Source organism: Neoarthrinium moseri (assembly GCF_022829205.1).
Source record: "Neoarthrinium moseri strain CBS 164.80 chromosome Unknown scaffold52_Wmoseri_CBS_16480, whole genome shotgun sequence".
Classification (NCBI taxonomy): domain Eukaryota; kingdom Fungi; phylum Ascomycota; class Sordariomycetes; order Amphisphaeriales; family Apiosporaceae; genus Neoarthrinium; species Neoarthrinium moseri.
This window is the reverse complement of record NW_026055166.1, coordinates 1-16,653: the sequence shown is the minus strand read 5'-3', so window position 1 is coordinate 16,653 and position 16,653 is coordinate 1. Positions and strand designations below refer to the sequence as shown.

At 52.6% G+C, this 16,653-nt stretch overlaps 4 protein-coding genes across 4 annotated transcripts; 2 read left to right on the top strand and 2 right to left on the bottom strand.

The window, feature by feature from the left end:
• Nucleotides 1-6: 6 nt before the first annotated feature.
• On the top strand, nt 7-1,734 carry JN550_010265 (uncharacterized protein; the record flags this gene model as incomplete). The annotated part of the gene is made up of 1 exon (XM_049308500.1): nt 7-1,734. One exon carries the CDS (start codon nt 7-9, stop codon nt 1,732-1,734), a length of 1,728 nt encoding a protein of 575 aa, XP_049167694.1.
• Nucleotides 1,735-2,418: 684 nt separating this feature from the next.
• JN550_010264 (uncharacterized protein) lies at nt 2,419-7,629 on the bottom strand (the record flags this gene model as incomplete). The annotated part of the gene is made up of 3 exons (XM_049308499.1): nt 2,419-7,195; nt 7,250-7,315; nt 7,484-7,629. The coding sequence occupies 3 exons, from the start codon at nt 7,627-7,629 to the stop codon at nt 2,419-2,421; spliced, it is 4,989 nt and encodes a 1,662-aa protein (XP_049167693.1).
• A 3,298-nt stretch (nt 7,630-10,927) lies between these two features.
• JN550_010263 (uncharacterized protein) lies at nt 10,928-12,460 on the bottom strand (the record flags this gene model as incomplete). Its single annotated transcript, XM_049308498.1, has 1 exon — nt 10,928-12,460. The coding sequence occupies one exon, from the start codon at nt 12,458-12,460 to the stop codon at nt 10,928-10,930; it is 1,533 nt and encodes a 510-aa protein (XP_049167692.1).
• A 1,158-nt stretch (nt 12,461-13,618) lies between these two features.
• On the top strand, nt 13,619-16,409 carry JN550_010262 (uncharacterized protein; the record flags this gene model as incomplete). The annotated part of the gene is made up of 5 exons (XM_049308497.1): nt 13,619-13,661; nt 13,737-14,316; nt 14,387-15,001; nt 15,081-15,290; nt 15,347-16,409. The coding sequence occupies 5 exons, from the start codon at nt 13,619-13,621 to the stop codon at nt 16,407-16,409; spliced, it is 2,511 nt and encodes an 836-aa protein (XP_049167691.1).
• Between the last annotated feature and the right edge of the window lie 244 nt (nt 16,410-16,653).

The following is a 16,653-nucleotide window of genomic DNA, read 5'->3' as shown; positions in this document are numbered from 1 at the left end:
CTGGCTATGGAGCTGTCGGGGAGGGCAATACAACATGTCATTCATCCGACGGCCGCATGCTCGTCAACCGACGATTTCGATCCGCAGGAGCCGCCTTCGACACCATCTTCGACCACATCGTGGGACGAGTCTTTGCTGAACCCAAAGAATAGGATTGATAGTCTTGAGCTCCCCAGGTATCCCTTGTTTCGAGTCGACGGTTGTACTGGCCTTGGCACTCAGTTCTATATCGTGCCACTCTTCTTCCCTGCTGTGCCCCCGGTGCGAGCCGATGTATTCATCCCTGAGACTCAACCCGCCATTTTACGCGAACAACTAGATCTGGATGTGGCCTTTCACACCAAAGACGCGGCTCGACTCTCTCATCTAGGTATTTCTAGATACGTCGTTCGAGCTCTGCACTACTGGGTCAAGGCGGAGTTCGAGGACCTCGCTGCATTTGAAAAATACTACAGGACCATCCCTTTCGGATCACGTCTCGTTATTGATAACCTGTCGTTCGACATGCAAAAATCCACAATCAGGGTCTTCACGAACCACAATCTGGAACGTCAGCTACTGTCTTTGACTGCATTGACGCAGCTTTGGGGCGCTGACTTCCCATTCCCTCAAGCTATCGACTTTTACGAGGTCGAGGTTATCAAGATTCTTCATGATAGCGTCTGTCTCGCACGGATACGTGGAGATCTTTTCATCTTCAAAGCGTTGACAAGCGGAGCCAAGTACTTGTATCATGAACTGAAAACGCTCTGCACGCTGGGCTCCCACCCCAACGTCATTGCCCGGCCGATTCATGTCGTGACGAAAATGTGCAGTTTCGGGGGCAAGAGAGCCGTCACTGGTTTCACCACGTTTTTCCACCCCAACGGTAGCTTACGAGACATTTTGCCACTGCTACGTATTCATAATCAGCTTGAACGAGCACAGCAGTTCAAGTGGGCCATTCAATTGACTGCGGCCCTGGAGCACCTGCGTTTTACTTCTCGGACATATTATCCTGACCTACGCCTCGACAACATTGTACTGTCTGAATCATGGGAGATCGTGATGGTGGACTTTGAGCAGAGAGGCGTCTGGTGCGAGTTTGCAGCTCCGGAGGTGAACGCGCTCGAGTACATCTACCTTGTCGCAACAGAAGAGGATGCCGACCCAGAGATACGTGAGAGATACACCGACATTCTGAAACAGTTCGTGCCCAATTTTGAGGCACTCGAGAAGATGGAATACACCAACCCGCCCGACGGATACAACGTACCCTGGCTGGCGCTCAGTTGTGAGGAACAGGAAGCTGCGGAAGTCTACATGCTAGGCAGGGTTTTGTGGTGCATATTTGAAGGAGTAAGTGGGCCCCAGCGAGCGGCTGTATGGCAATCGTATCCCTGGGAATCGCATCTGGAATTCCCGCAGTTTTCTAGAACCCCTCCTGAGATGCGAGGCTTGATCGAGCGTTGCACACATGGGAGGCGAGATACCCTCAGCAGCATAGTTACCAGATCTGGAAGCCGTCTTGTTATCAAAGGCCTTGATCCGCAGACCTATGGGCCCAGAGAAGTCCGTGAGGCAGCACAAAACTTCTGGGAGAAGGAGTTGGAGGCTGCCCGAGAGTTCCTAGCCATGCGAGCAGAGCGCAAGCAGCAAGGGACATGGGAAGGAAATCACTATGGACGTCCAAGCCTAAAGGACGTATTGGCTGAGTTAAAGAAGTATCAGGGACTGACGTCGCGGGACACATGACCCTCGGACTACATACAGTCTATTAGACTTTTGTCACGAGGGGTTAATGGTGCTTAGCGATTATGGTGCAGTGGAATGAGCTTGTGAGTTGCGGATGAAAATCAGGGAATTCCGAACCTCGTGTCTGTTGACTAGGACTGTCTGCCACCAAGGTATCTCTACGAGAAGGTGTATCGAGATGTAGCACGTAATGACTTTAGCTAGATTTAGTTCTATGCACAATACCAATGTATATGTGAAAATAACCATCTTCATCAAGGCTGAGCTGTGTCGGTTTGTACCTTTCCATTTGTGCCGTGAGTCTAGCAGAGGTCTGGCTAATTTGCACCACTCACACGCGCTAGTATAGCAGGTTGCTAGATGTGCTCTGGAGTCTATTTTCGCTACTGCTAAACTGTCCCGGAGACCTGTCAGACTCTGACCAGAACGTCCCATAACGAACTCGAGGCACACCGTTTCCGAAGTTGGGCAGCAAGCGGTTCCAAGATAGCCTGTTCGTACCAAGCAATTCCCTTAACTGCAAACAGTCATTGCGACGTACTCAGAAATCTATGACACATGATCGACATTAATTACAAGTATTTATATACTATATACACATTAAACATGTAACGTACTCATTACGCGCCGTTTTTTGATCTCACTCTGCTGCATAGTGAGAAACTTGCAGTCGGGCTTACTTTCTTAAGCGTGTTTGTGAGAGTGTCCGTGAGTGTGCCGAGCTTTCTTCGTAGCTTTGGTAGAAGTACTCGTAGCCTTGGTGGAGGTTTTCGTAACCTTGGTAGAAGTGCTCGTAGCCTTGGTAGAAGTGCTCGTAGCCTTGGTAGAAGTGCTCGTGGCCTTGGTAGAAGTGCTCGTGGCCTTGGTAGAAGTGCTCGTGGCCTTGGTAGAAGTGCTCGTTGCCTTGCTCGACGAGGTCGTGCCGGATTTGCTAGAGACACTTTGCGTGGATGCACTCATGCTCGAGCTGGCTACGGTTTTCGCAACCACGGTACTATTCACCGAAGCGCCAATCCCATAGTATGCGCAATTCAAACTCAAGGTCGGGTTGCCAGAGCTGAAAGATTCAAGGACAATAGCATACAGGGCGCTCAGCTTGATGGCGCTGTTCTGCGAGGTATACGCTGACAGCGGTATAGCGAGGACCACGGAGCTGCCTGTCATCGTACCGTAGCTTATGCTCTTGACGGAGGCTGATTGGATCTGGCTCGCGTCTGCGCAGGCGTTGCTGCTACTCTGTAACCTCACGCTGAACGAGGAGCCCGCGGAGGCGGTGACGTTGATGTAGAGGGTGTCGTACGAGGAGACGTCCATGCAGTTCATGAGCGAGTACCAGTAAGAATCGCTTGCTGCCGGCTTCAAAAGTAGCGCACCATTCGAGATGGCAGGGGTAGACCTCATAGTGCCGTCATCACTCTGTACGCCGCCTTGGGCATTTTTGCTTGCGGATCCAGAGGCGCAGTAGTTGAGCCATGCCGTAGTCGGGCAGCTGCTACAGGCAGCCGAGTCATCGACGGTAGCGGTGAACGTCGCAAGACTGACGCAACCCACACGCACAGCAACACCCGAAGGGCTGAAGCCAGAGATAGCGATGCTGTTCAGTCTGCCGACGTTGATGCCTGAGAATGCAGTGAAGGGGATCTGGGCGAGTTGGTATCTTGAGCTCGTAGCGTTACCAGTGAAAGAAACATAGGTTGTGATGGGAACTGTGGACGCCGACGAGACGGTTGTGCATGCTGCGTTGGTCATCCAACGGAGAGCTACTAGGAAAGTGGTGTTTGCAGGAGCTGCAACGGAGAGCTGGATACCCGTTGCGTTGGTAGCGTTGTAGCAGCCATTGGTACCGAACACGGAATACCAATAGGCATCGGAGTTGGTGCCAAGAGAAAGGCCATAGTCGCTGGCGACAGAGTAAGAGGTGAGAGACCCCTCGTCGCTAATCTCGCCAGACAGCAGGTTGGTTCGCGGAACCGTTGATACGAATGTGCAGGTATCGACGATTGTATCTGAGCAAAGCGCGCAGCCCGGGACAGTGTCTGCTCCAATGAAGACCAAAGAGTGAATGTGATAGACGGCGCCGGGAGTGTTGAAGTTGGTCATAATGAACGACTGGAGATACTGTGTATTGAACGGGGATGGGAAACGGGAGAAAGGTATAGTGAGCTGCGTCGGTGCTGTATTGAAAGTAATGGAGATGAAGTCACTTCGTTGGTTCAACTTGCATCCCGTACCGCCGTGTCTGAACCCAATGTCGGCGGTGGCACCCTGGGGCCCGGAGACAGTGAGGAGAATTCCTGTGTTGGTGGAATCGAGAGTCGCGCAAGCAGTCGTATTGAATAGCGAGTAGAAGTACGACGTTGAGTCTTTGGCGACAAGATTGATACGTCCCTTGGTAGTCTGGTTGTAGTACTGCATCGTGTTGTCGTCTGAGAAAGGAGCGCCCAGGGCATTGGTTTGTGTTTTGAACTCCATGGTGTTACAGAAGTCTAGCACTACATAGCCGTTGGCAGACTGGCAGCGATCATCTGCGTCAACCACGCTGGGCCCGCCCAGGAGTGAGATCCATCTCACGGTGAATGTGTTGCTAGCGGCAGAGCCACCATTGGGCGTGAAATTCCGCAGCGTGATCTTACTGACGGAGTCGGAATTGAGTCCGCTGAACGACGACAAGGGAATTGTGACGTTCACAAAGCTGGAGGAGCTGAAAGTGGCGACGGTAGCTGTATTGACGGTGGAGTTGCTGTTTCCAGAGCCAGAAGTCACAACCACATCGAACGAGCCACCGGAGGGGCCGCGCACATTGAGAGAGACTGAGTCGTAGCCCGTAGCATTGAGGTTGACTCCATCCGTGACAGTGCTCGTGTAAAAGTACGAGCCCGCATTAGCTGGGACCAGCTGCATCTTCCCCAGCTCCGCGAGTTTGGCGGAAGCCATGGAATTGTCGTGGTCGGTTTGGCCGAAAATGTTGTTGATGCCGGTAATCCATCGATCCACGTTCTGGAAAGATTCGATGGCGAGCCCGTCCGTCATGTCATCTCCCGGCGCGGTGGTACATCGCTTCTGGAGCTTGATGTTGTCGATGTAGACTGGGGTGTTAGCTGGCGAAATATTCACGATTTTAATGCCTCGAACATTGAGGAAATCTTGTCCGACAAAATCGCTCAACTGGATCTGCACAGTATGGTTGGTCCCATCGAAGTCGGCGTAATCACTGACATCCAAGTAAGTCTCGCTCGGCTGCTCTGTGTTGCATCCAGAGTCATACGAAACCAGCTGAACGGAGAAGCTACTTCCAACTGGAGCAACCATATCGAAGAACATATGGGTGTAGACTGAGGCATTGAAGCAGAAGCGTGAAATCTCGGTATAGTAGCTGTTGACTCCAGAGTTGGTGTCCGCACTGAGCTGGAGCGTGCCGTCCACAATGTTGGATACCAGACCGGTTTCGACAGTTTCTAAAAGGAGGAGATTTATGCCTTTGTTGTAAAAGTAAGGCTCCAAGAAGTCGTCAATGGCGACATCCCAGGCAACGCATTCCGTAGCCGGTTGGACAGTAAAATCCGGACAGGTAGATGCTGTGGATGTGCTCTTGTTGATGGAGAAAGTGAGTGTATATGTCCCCTGCGCTGTGTTGCGAAGGACGATGGCATTAGTAAATGTATCGTATGACGGTTGCTGGCAGACCGAGAGCGACCCCGTCGCGGATTGAAAGACATAACTCTTTGGTACGTTCAACGTCAGGCCTTCTGCAGGACCATCAAGACGAACCGTCATGGTGACCGATGAGTTGCTAGTCGAAGTGAGGTCCACGAACGCTCGGTCTCGATTGGTCCACCAGTTCGCAATTCCGGTTTGGTTGAAGTAGGCTGCGAACGGGCGCACAGCGTCATGAAGCGCTCGCTGAATTTGGATCTTGTCAAACAACGCATCCGAGGGATGGATCAGAATATTATAGTGACCACCATAGCGTGCCATCTTCTTGATATCAGTCATTTGGTTCCGGAAGTCAGAGCCAGGAAAGTCAGCACTGCTCATGTTTCCATCGCCGTCTGACCATTGAAGCGGAAATTCATAGTAGGGAAGTTCCTGGTACGGCTCGCGGTTGTGCCCGACTTGAAATGGGAGGTGTGTAAGATGACTGTTGCCTGAGCAAGAAGATCCACCAATGAACCCGTTGGCGACGCAGAGAGAGGACTGATACTTGTTCCAAGCAAGGTTGCCAGGGCGATAGGTGGTAAGATTGTAGTTCGTCTTGAAAACGTCGTTCAGGAGATACCGGATCAGAAACGCGCTCACACGGACTTCTCCAGAAGCAGACGCGCCAGAGGTCCAAAAAGAAAGCCCACTGGTTCCTCCTTTTATGCAGGTCTCCCCATTGTCAGGCGTCCCGTCCGAAAGACCTGTCCCGCACTGGTGAATCGCGGGCGAGTAGCCCGAGGTTGATCCAAGAACATATTGCTCGGAAAGGGTTCCATAAGGAAATTGAGCCGCATTAGGCGAGTGACTGACTGTGTGGCTGCCGAAATCTATGTATGGGTAGCCGTCAGGCGCCGTTCGGAAACCAGTGATCTGATAGATATACGGGACACCGTATTGGAAATACGCGTTCTCATAGCTGTCCGAGATGTATTTGACGTGGAGGTTGAGGTTTCCAGCAGCGCCCCTGTCCTGAGCTGCAGCTGCAATGCCCTGTCCGTGCGGATACGAAATGTAGGTATCGATATCCCACGTGGTGGTGAATGCGATACCCATATTATTGGGGACGCTCCACAAGCTCACGAAGTGGTCGCTGGAAGACAAGATATTCTTTATGATCCGAGTTCCAATATCGTAGCCGGGGTAATAGTACCCATCGTAATTCTCCGAGTAGCCACCCTGTTCGTTTTGGGCTGAGATGTAGAGATATCCAAGGTCTATTCCGAAGCTGTACACATATCCGCTCGCACCCGAAGGTTGGTACTTGACGATTGCGGCGCTCGTAGCAGACGTGTCTGCACTATCCACCGCGGCGCTGTTTACGTAGCTTCGAACGAGGTATTTGGCCAAAGTCTGCGACCCGCTGACGGGCGTATAGCCAACATTTTTGAGACCCGTTTGTGTATAGTTCTCATAAAATGGCATGCTGATATCGTAGTAGTCTGCAAAATCAAAACCTTGGAGGGCCTGTACGGTGGTCTCCGTGTTGGTCAATTGCATAATGGACCTCGTGCCTGCTGTGTTCACTTTTGCCGCCGAAACGCCAGCAAGTGCATGCAGAGCCGTGGGGACCTGGCTCATAAAGATAAGCCTGCCCCCGTTGCTGACAAAGGACGTGAGATTGGCGATCTCTGCCGTGCTTGGCGTGTAGACCACATCATGAGAGGTGTAGACGAGGAGAGTCCTGCAGTGGGAAGAGATATCGAGGTTCTGGGTAACCTTGACTTGTATACCAACCGTCTTGAGGGAATCGACCAACGGGAGCCTATGAAACAGTCAATCAATGCAGTTACTCTTGCGTGGCATAAGTGGCTCTTACCAATTAGGGTCTTGGGTATAATCAGGCAAGAAGATATTCAAGCCCGAGGCCGGTCCGGTAGCGTGTCTGTAAAAATGTAAGTAGACGAATAAGACATTATGGTGGGACGAAAGCCATGCAAATAGTACGAGGGTTCACAATGTCCCGAACGCATTCTTACACAGGCAATATACCATGGCCGTGATGTGCGGTTTGGGCTGAATAGAGAGCGCTTCGTCCAAAGTATTTTCTTACCTCGACTGACTTGGGACGGTGGCCGGCTGGCTGTTCACCCCTGGATCCGGACTCGATCCCGCAGGCTGTGTAATCGAGTATATATCAGGCGACGTGAACGCCTGACATGTCTTCAGGAAGACGAAGGCAAGCAAAGAGAAACGCATCTTCGCTACCCGATTCAACTGAATCAAGAGAACTAAAAGGAATGACAAGCCGGACAGGTGCTTGGAAGCGGGTGAACAGAACCCTTAATAAAGAAGGAAATCAACAGGGCAGAGGCGCACAGGCGCAAAGGAGGCTCGGCTTACTTGCCTTGCACTAAAGTAGTTAGCATCCGTCTCCAGCTACGATGTAACTAGCGCAATCTCGAATCTGTACGGATGTTGCTACCGAAAGTCTTCAGCCGCCGATTGACAGGGGCTTTTTGGTCGGCTGCGTCCCAGCTGGCCGCGAAGCACGGCATGGCCCGCAGCAGATGGCTCTTGATGTTCGCAGCTGTTTCCCGAGGCTGGTAGGCTGCGGCTGGATTGTCCCTCAGCTGGCCAAGGAATCCCTGTAAGTCTTGGCGGCTGAAGAGTTTTGGTAGCAACACTCGTAAATGAACCACCGCTGAGGCGTTCGACTAAGGAGATTCTTCGCGTGCGTGACTCGCCGGTGCAAATAAGCGGCGACTATGGGCGCATGCCATGACCAACGCGCCCAGAAGCACGTCATCTGGAAACCCTATCAGAGACAGTTGATTTTCCCCAAAGATCGAGTCTCCCTTCATGAGCCTCACCACGCAGTCATTCTGCAAGTACCATCCAGGGCGGACTCGCTCTTGGGCGCGAAGAGTGAATTGCTAGGGACTTGCGAGTTAAGCATAACAAAATATACCCAATACGAGATGCTGAACAAGCAAAGCAATAGTCAAAAACCAAAATGGGGTTTCTTTTAGTCACAAAAGCAGGCCCAGACCAATGCAGGCCCCGACCAAAAAGGAGCCGGACACTGCTTTCTGGCTTTAAAAAAAATGGGTTCTGGCGTGGGCGAGTGGATCTCATACGCGTCGATCCTGCTTGATGCTTTGAGCTAGACGGATAACAGGCAAGTTCAGGGCAAGTCAGCCTTGCTGCATCCGAACTTTGTTGCCGCGATGATTGATGCAAGCAAAATCTACCACCTCAATGGTTCGTGACTCGATACAGCTGGTTGCCATGTTAAATGTTTCTCTTCACGCAAGCAAGACACACTTGGACTGTTGGCTTTGCCAATCATGAATCTTTCTCGTTTGCATTACGACTTGCATACAAAGCACAAAGTATGAGAAGACACTAGAGAGTTCTGTGAGAACCGCTCCAGGCCGGTCAACATATAATGTCTTGGGCCTCAGAGGATTAAGCTTGTCGGAAGCCTACTATATTTCCAGGAACGAAAAGCTTGTCGTGCCCTTAAGACAAGGTCACTAGATTATAGACCTGGACCAAGTCGGTCTTGCAGCTCTGAGCCAGTTCCCAGTCGCCGTCAGCCCTCTTCATCTTGTACCCGTCTCTTACATTCGAAAACTACACGTGCATCCCTTATATCCTCTGTACTGGATTTCTGGTAGTGGCAGTCCGGTATCTGCAGCGCTCCTCTCGCGCAGCCGCATTGGTTATGAATGCTCAACTATTCTTTTTACGAGATCCATGCAGCCATACGCAGACCCTTGATCCCGGCACCATGACCTTGAATCTCTCTCATATGGTCTCAGGACAAATGCGAAGGCATGGTCGGCTGTGCTGCCGTTGTCGACAATTGATGCGCAGCACGACTCTCCTGAAATAATTTCGCCCGCTCACACGCATTCGAGTAGAGCATGATGAGCTGGGGCTTCTCTCCGCGGATGAGTCCAGCGTGATGATCAAACTAGTGCCATCTTCACCAAAAAGCTGGCAGGATACTTCACAGCTTGCGCATCAAGCAGAAAAGCTTCCTAATATCCCGTAGCGAGTGAGCACCTGTGATCGTCGTTGGATGTATTACTGTTGCGCAACCATGCACATACGTACCAGCCGTTTCGATCTATCACCGGGGCAATGACGACCGCTGGCTGCCACGAGCAGCAGGATTAGCCCAAGGGGATGACAGGAGAGCCCGTAAGGGTCGCTGGCTGGATACTTGTAACTGTAGTATCTATTTCTTCGAGCTAAGTTTGGCAACCTCGCAAGATGGAGTTCTTCTGTGAAAGTGGGCCGCAACCCTGAAACCACACAGCCGGGATCGATCTTGCCGAGTTACTCCGGGCAGTCCACGCATGCAGAGTAGAAATCAAGCAGCTCAAATCGTAGGGCACAGTATAAGCTCAGGGGTTAAAGGTTTTCTTGTGACGAGCTGCTAAGCGATGTCCACGCAGAATATATTTCACTGAGGCTGAGGAGTGTTTTGATTCGTCCTTGGCGGTGGAGGATACCACTGTTGAGTAAGAGTCCTCGATGTCTCGACATTGCAAGGATTCTAAAGAAGCACCCCAGTTCAATAGCATGGACAGAGGCCGATATCTCGGAGTTCCGAGAGTGCTGCACCTCGTATGCTCACTTGAGACTGATGGCCACTGGGAAATTTTTTTTTTTACAGTGTATATCTACTGCGGTAGCAAGTAGCCATGAACCTGCGATGTGAGCTGATTCGAAAAACTTCACGAACATATCCTGACCAAGACTACATATTCGTACAACAAACTGCACCGCGGCCGCGGCACGCGTCATTGTTGGTCTGTCTTGACGCCTCCATCCTCGCCAGGCTTACCCTCAGCAATCGGATCCTTCGAGTCCTTGTTCAGCTTGCGCGTCTCTCTCAGTGCCGGCGCTCACTGGCCTTCGTGCGTGCAGCCTTCCTTTTCAAGTACCCGGGAGCATATTGATACAAGGGGATCCTCCCATTCAGACTGGGATGGAGGTCTGACTGTTACAGCGAGGGCTCCTGGCTCCTGGCTTGGTACCGCTGCATTTGCACTATGGTCTTTGCGGCTACTTCTGGCCCGAAGGTTGTCCGCAGGTCGATAGGTTTGGAGGTCGGATCGTATTTCGCCGGTAAACCCTTGGCAACCGTGACGTGGTGGGCCTCTTGATTTGTAGTCTGATTGGGCTCCACTTCGTACACACTGCGGCTGTCGCTCCGGCTTCGTGCTGCTGGCCAGAACAGCACGCAAATGGAGCTCCCACACGCTAGAATCTTGAGCGGGTCAGCTCCGGCGCGATGGATCTTGTGTGCGCTTGGTCCCTTCTAGACGTAGATGGTAAAGTGCCCGGCTTAGTTGCGGATCACGCGAATTGTGAAGCTGAAAGTCTTAGGCCACTCAGCTTCTGGCCTCGCTATGTAGACCTTGCTACATTGCGACTCCTCTTTCAGCCGGCGATGCCGTAAGGGACTTGAGTCACTCGACTCTTGAGCTTTATGGGCACTTTCCAAAACTGGTGAGAGCAAGCAACTCGCATTTCCTATTTAATCTGCCGTGGATGGCCTAGTCTCGTCACTGCCAGTGGTGCTGACAGCATCTTCAGTCACCGAAGTATCGGTGCCATCTTCAAAGTCAATCCCAAGGCCTTCGACGTCCGATGAACAACAGCTCTCCACGTCGCCAAGGTCTCCGTATTCTTGTTCGTCCAACCCTTCCTCTTCTCTGCCAACCTCGGATGTCTTGCCGGCGGGTCTTGTAGGGCCAGCTGCCGAATGCTGTAACAAAGCCGGTTTTCGAATGCCGTCCGCCGCCCAGTTAAGGGCGTTGAGAAAAACCGGATGGTCCAAATCAGACGTTTCCACTAAGACCCAACCTACCATGAATGCAAACAGAAAGACAGGATATAAACGGGGAAAGGCTAGGACAGCGATGATGAAGCTCTGAATGAGCGAAACTGCTAACCACCTCCACCTCCATATCTTCTTGAATGCTTCCTTGGAATCGTACCAGAGCACTTCGCACCTCGTAGGATTCATGAAGCGTCGCCATCGATCCGCTCGCTCTGGATGGTCAATCTTTGTCCCTGAATCCCCGTACGTGTTGAACTGCCTCAGCCTGTGCTCCCAAAACGATCGAAGTTTCCCGTCTTCATCATAGGGCTCTCTTTTGCAAAACTCTCTCCAACGCTGGACAACCTCGAGAGCAACGGACTTGTCGACGTTGAAATACTCTCTGTGGGATTTCACCTTGCACTGGCACTTGAACGAATGTCTAAAGTCCTCCAACTCCCTGTGCATCAGCTGCTCCGCACGAACGTAGAGTCGGATTGGCATGTGCTCTGGGTCGTTTTGTTCCTCAATCAGCAGGTGTCGACACCCCTTGGCAATATTGTCGAATCGTGCCTGTTCCGCTCCTCTTGTGACGCCAATCTTGACGATCTTGTCGCTTGACTGCTCCGCGGTGGTGGTCTCGAATATATAATTATTACCGACACCTTTGAACTTATTTTGGCGATCAGGTAGAGGTTTGCGCAGGCAGGCTTGAATTCTCTTGTCTATTTTGGTCGGAGTCGTCTTCGGCCGCGTCGAAGGCTCACTCTTGGTTTGACGTTGCAGACTAGGGCGAGTAGGCGTTGTATCGCTAATGCTAACACGCCGAGCTGGACGTACTGGCGATGCTACTCGAGTTTCAACTGGGACATGTGGTTCGGCCGGTGGATCATTTGATTGAGAAGATTCGTCGTCTGTCACGAGGTTGATGAAGATCCGATTTGGCTGAGGAGACTCGTATTCCGAGACAAGATTGATGATTTCCCTTATAGTCTTATCCGCGACACCTGCGGATGGTTCCCTCTTAGGCGTAGTTGTCGTCTCTGATCTTGAAATCGGCGACGAACCCGTTGATAGACAACGCCGTGTCCTGACCGAAGGTGATATATCACCTTGTGGCTCCGTCTGATCAGAGCGTCGCTTGTAGGGCTCGCCAGCAGATCGAGCTGCCGGCCGGTGATTTGGCCGGGTTCTCTGCTTCAGCGGCGTAGAGACTTGCCTGTGTTGATTCGGAGAAGGGGAATCCATAATGAGTCAGAATTGGTTTATTCTTGGGTACGCAAAATGCTTGCTATAATCCGCATTGGCAAGAAATTGACGACAGACTGGCTCAATAAGAACTCACACGAGCTCCCTCCTCTACCTTCGGGCCGTGACCAGGGCCTTAAGCGCCGGCCAACACTACAGGCCTGCTGCATGCACCGCCGAGGCAGTCGGGGCACCCAGCCACCATTGAAAGAGTAAAATCTCTATCCGGATGTAGAGCTGAAGATGGTGAAACTTCATCATGCATGGGACGGCCCGGGTTCTTGACCCCAGCCGCCGGCTGGCAAGGCGCAGCGGCGTTCGTGCGCAGCGTGGGGTTTACTTGGGAACCAAAGGCCTAACCACTCTGGGCCTTGTAGTGACGAGAAGATAACGACAGTGTGCTTGGATGTCATTCAGATTTACTGAATGTACCTGAATTGGTTGTGACTTGTGATGTGAAATTGTTGTCTTAGAATCAACGTAATGGCCGGTGGTGCAAACTGCCATGTTATCACCTTTGGCTCAATCTTTCACGCGCTTGGCAGGATGGTTGTGTTCCATTCGATATTCCATGCATACACAATAGGCATCGATGAAGAAACAGAAATCATGATTCTTGTTCTCTTGCTTATTTCCACAAGTCTGTAAAAGCCTCTCAAAGATGTTCGGTATTAAAGCCTACGATGCCTTTACAAGAGGTGTTACTGGACTGGACAGAGTTGCAGCGTGAACTCTAGGCATTGTCTCAATAATTGCTAGAGTATCTACAGTCAAGTTGAATTATCTCATACGCAGCATTTGATTCCTTGTCTAACGTCTTGCCGGCTTGACTGTTTTTGCTGTTCCAGAATATGAAATGCCCCATAACGATGTGTGTAAGCTGTTATGCTTTGGGCCGGGTTGGGGCTGTGACTATCCCAAATCCCTTATACCTACAAAGCATCCCAGTTATTATAGTTGAGCTTAGCGGGTCCAGAGTCCTGTGGATAGCACTAACTTATCTATCAAAGCGCAGGGTATTCCATCTGACAACTTAGTGCTTTAGGTTTGATCCCAACTGTTATGCTACGCTGGGGCTGAGCTGAAGATATCAATTCAGACCTGACACAAGTCCTCGACCAGGCTCTGCATCTTGCAGTATTTTCACGTGAATAGGCGATGCCTGTGACGCTCAGGGACCGACGAGCCAGCGAACTGGGTCGTACGACTTTGGCCCACCCCCACGCGAGCTGGCTGGAACGATCGACGGGCCTCCGGGGCTGATGGGCTGGCGCAGGTGTGGGATGCGAGATCCTTGTCGGCGTGGGCCTACCGCGAGACAGCAACACACGCAACCAACCGCCGTCCGCGGGGACTGAAGCGAGCGACCTGGCTGGGTATCACCTATCTCGGGGCCCTACGGCGAATGCGGCAACTGGTGCGCAGCCCATGATAAGCCCTCGTCTTGTCTGGTCTCGTCCAGCCGTCCAGCCCCTTCCTCTCGCCTGTTTCAATGTCGCAATCCAAAACGTCGACGTGCGAGTCTTCCCCTCGGGCGAGGCCATCAACATTGCTATTGCGACGACGACTGCAGCCGAGCAGCGATTGACAGCGAAACTAGTCCGCCAACGGGTCGCCGCACACCGACCACACGCCGACCCCTCAGAACAGCGACTGATCGGGGTGCTTAGGCACACGACTGAACCACGTCCGCAATTGCGAGTTGGCGCCGAGAACTGCGCAAGACTCGGTCTCCTCGAAACGCCGAAGACGTTGTCGTGTCAGAAGCTGCCGCGCCTGCGCAAGCATGCCTTTTCGCGCGACGATTCTCCCACGGCCCACGTTAGTATAGCGAGAGAATCGCCCGACCCAGCTCAGTCCACTGGCGAGTACCGATTGTTATAACACAGTACACCACCTACACCGCGTATCGCCTGTTGCGGGCAGGATTAGCAGCGCCGGCGGCTCCGTCGCCGCTGAATCGACGACTGCCACGATGCCATCGAGCCGGGACATTGAGCTGAAGCTGTATCCGCTGAAGGAGGACTCGTTCGCGCACGGCACCAACTACAGCATGCGGGAGCCCATGTACGAGGACCCGCAGCCCCAGGGCATGCTTGCGCGATGGATGGACGGCTTTCGACGGGACACGGGCTACACTATCACGCCCAAGGACCCCTTCGACGAGATCCTCGCCACCGAGGTGGGCTCCATACATCCCCCGCCGCTGGAACAGAATGGCGGCTCCCACTACTACGACATGCGCCTCGCGACGCTGAGGACCGCCCAGTCTAGTCTCGCCCGGAAGTTGAAGGGGAGACATCTGCAGATGATTGCCATCGGTGGCTCGATCGGTACCGGTCTGTTCGTGGCTTCCGGTAGAGCCCTTCAGACGGGAGGGCCCGCGGCCGTGTTAATAGCATACACCTTGGTTGGTGCTATGCTCTATTTCACATGCCAGGCACTTGGAGAACTCGCTGTGGCTTTCCCCGTCGCCGGTTCGTTTTCGGCTTTCTCAACACGTTTCCTTGATCCCTCGTGGGGTTTCGCAATGGGATGGAAGTAAGTCAAATGCCCTAATCTTGCTGGACACTTCCGTGGACAGTTCCGTGGAGCTGCCTCGCTAACAACAGGTTTCCAGTTATATTTTGCAATGGATCGTGGTACTTCCACTCGAGATCATTGCCGCGGCTATAACTATATCTTACTGGAATCCTCATCTCCCCAGGGCCATATTTGTGACGATATTTCTTCTCACCGTCGTCGTTATCAACCTTTTCGGCGTCAAGGGCTATGGTGAAGCTGAGTTCATTATGGCAATCGTCAAGGTTACTGCCGTCATCGGTTTTATGTAAGTCGAACTCTGTCATGAAAATTTCCCCGTTGTACTCCTTCTAACTCGAGCAGATTACTGGGCATAGTCCTCAACATTGGTGGGACTCCGGATGGCGGTTACATTGGCGGGCAATATTGGCAGACTCCTGGTGCCTTCCACAACGGCTTCAAGGGGCTGTGCAGCGTCTTCGTCATGGCGGCTTTCGCATTCGCCGGTACAGAGCTTGTCGGCCTTGCTGCCGCAGAAACGATTAACCCGCGCAAGTCGTTGCCCACTGCCATCAAGCAGGTCTTCTGGCGCATCACCCTGTTCTACATCGTAGCGCTGACACTTATCGGGCTGCTCGTACCCTATAACGACGAACGACTGCTGGCGGATGACACCCGCCCAAACACAGGGGCCTCCCCATTTGTGATTGCCATTGAAAACGCGGGCATCGAGATTTTACCATCTGTCATGAACGTGGTCATCCTGATTGCCGTGCTTTCGGTTGGTAACTCGTCCGTTTTCGGCTCATCCCGTACGTTGGCGGCTCTCGCAGACCAGGGACAGGCGCCGCGAATACTCTCCTACATCGACCGACGAGGACGGCCTCTGGTCGCCATCCTTGTGTCGTTGTCCGTGGGCCTGCTCGCCTATCTTGCTGATACCGCATCCCAATCGACCGTGTTTGATTGGCTTCTGGCCATTGCCGGTCTCTCCTCCATCTTCACGTGGGCCTCCATCTGCCTGGCGCACATCCGGTTCCGCAAGGCGTGGGCGGCCAAGGGCCACAGCCTGCGCGAGCTCGCCTTCAAGGCCCAGTGCGGCGTCTGGGGCTCGTGGGTCGGCTTCGTGCTTAACGTGCTGGTGCTCATCGCTCAGTTCTGGGTTGGCGCGTGGCCGGTTGACTACGATACCATGTCCAGCCGGGACCTGGCCGAGAACTTCTTCCTCCAGTACATGGCCGCCCCGATCGTCATCCTGTTCTACCTCGCCCACCGGCTCTACTTCCGCACCAGCTTGGTGCACATCGAGGATATGGACATCGACACCGGCCGGAGGGATTTCAATCTGCCGATCCTGGTCGCGCAGGAGTCCGAGGAGAGGAGGACTTGGCCCAAGTGGAAGAGGCTGTACAAGTATCTTTGTTAATGATGTTTTATGTTCGCGTGGTTGGAATTTTACGGATGATGCAGCTGGCTTGGAATGTCTTTTCTCTCCGTAGTGATTGTTGGGCAAGCAGGGCGTCTGGGGCGAATTTTGGGTAGAGGGATGAGTGTTGTTGATGAAACACAAGCGTATATCCCTTGGGCTGCCCAACGATTGAGCAGCTAGGCGTTATTCAGGAATATTTTTGGTCGGTGATGTTCTCCCCGGGATGTTGATTTTCAAAAAA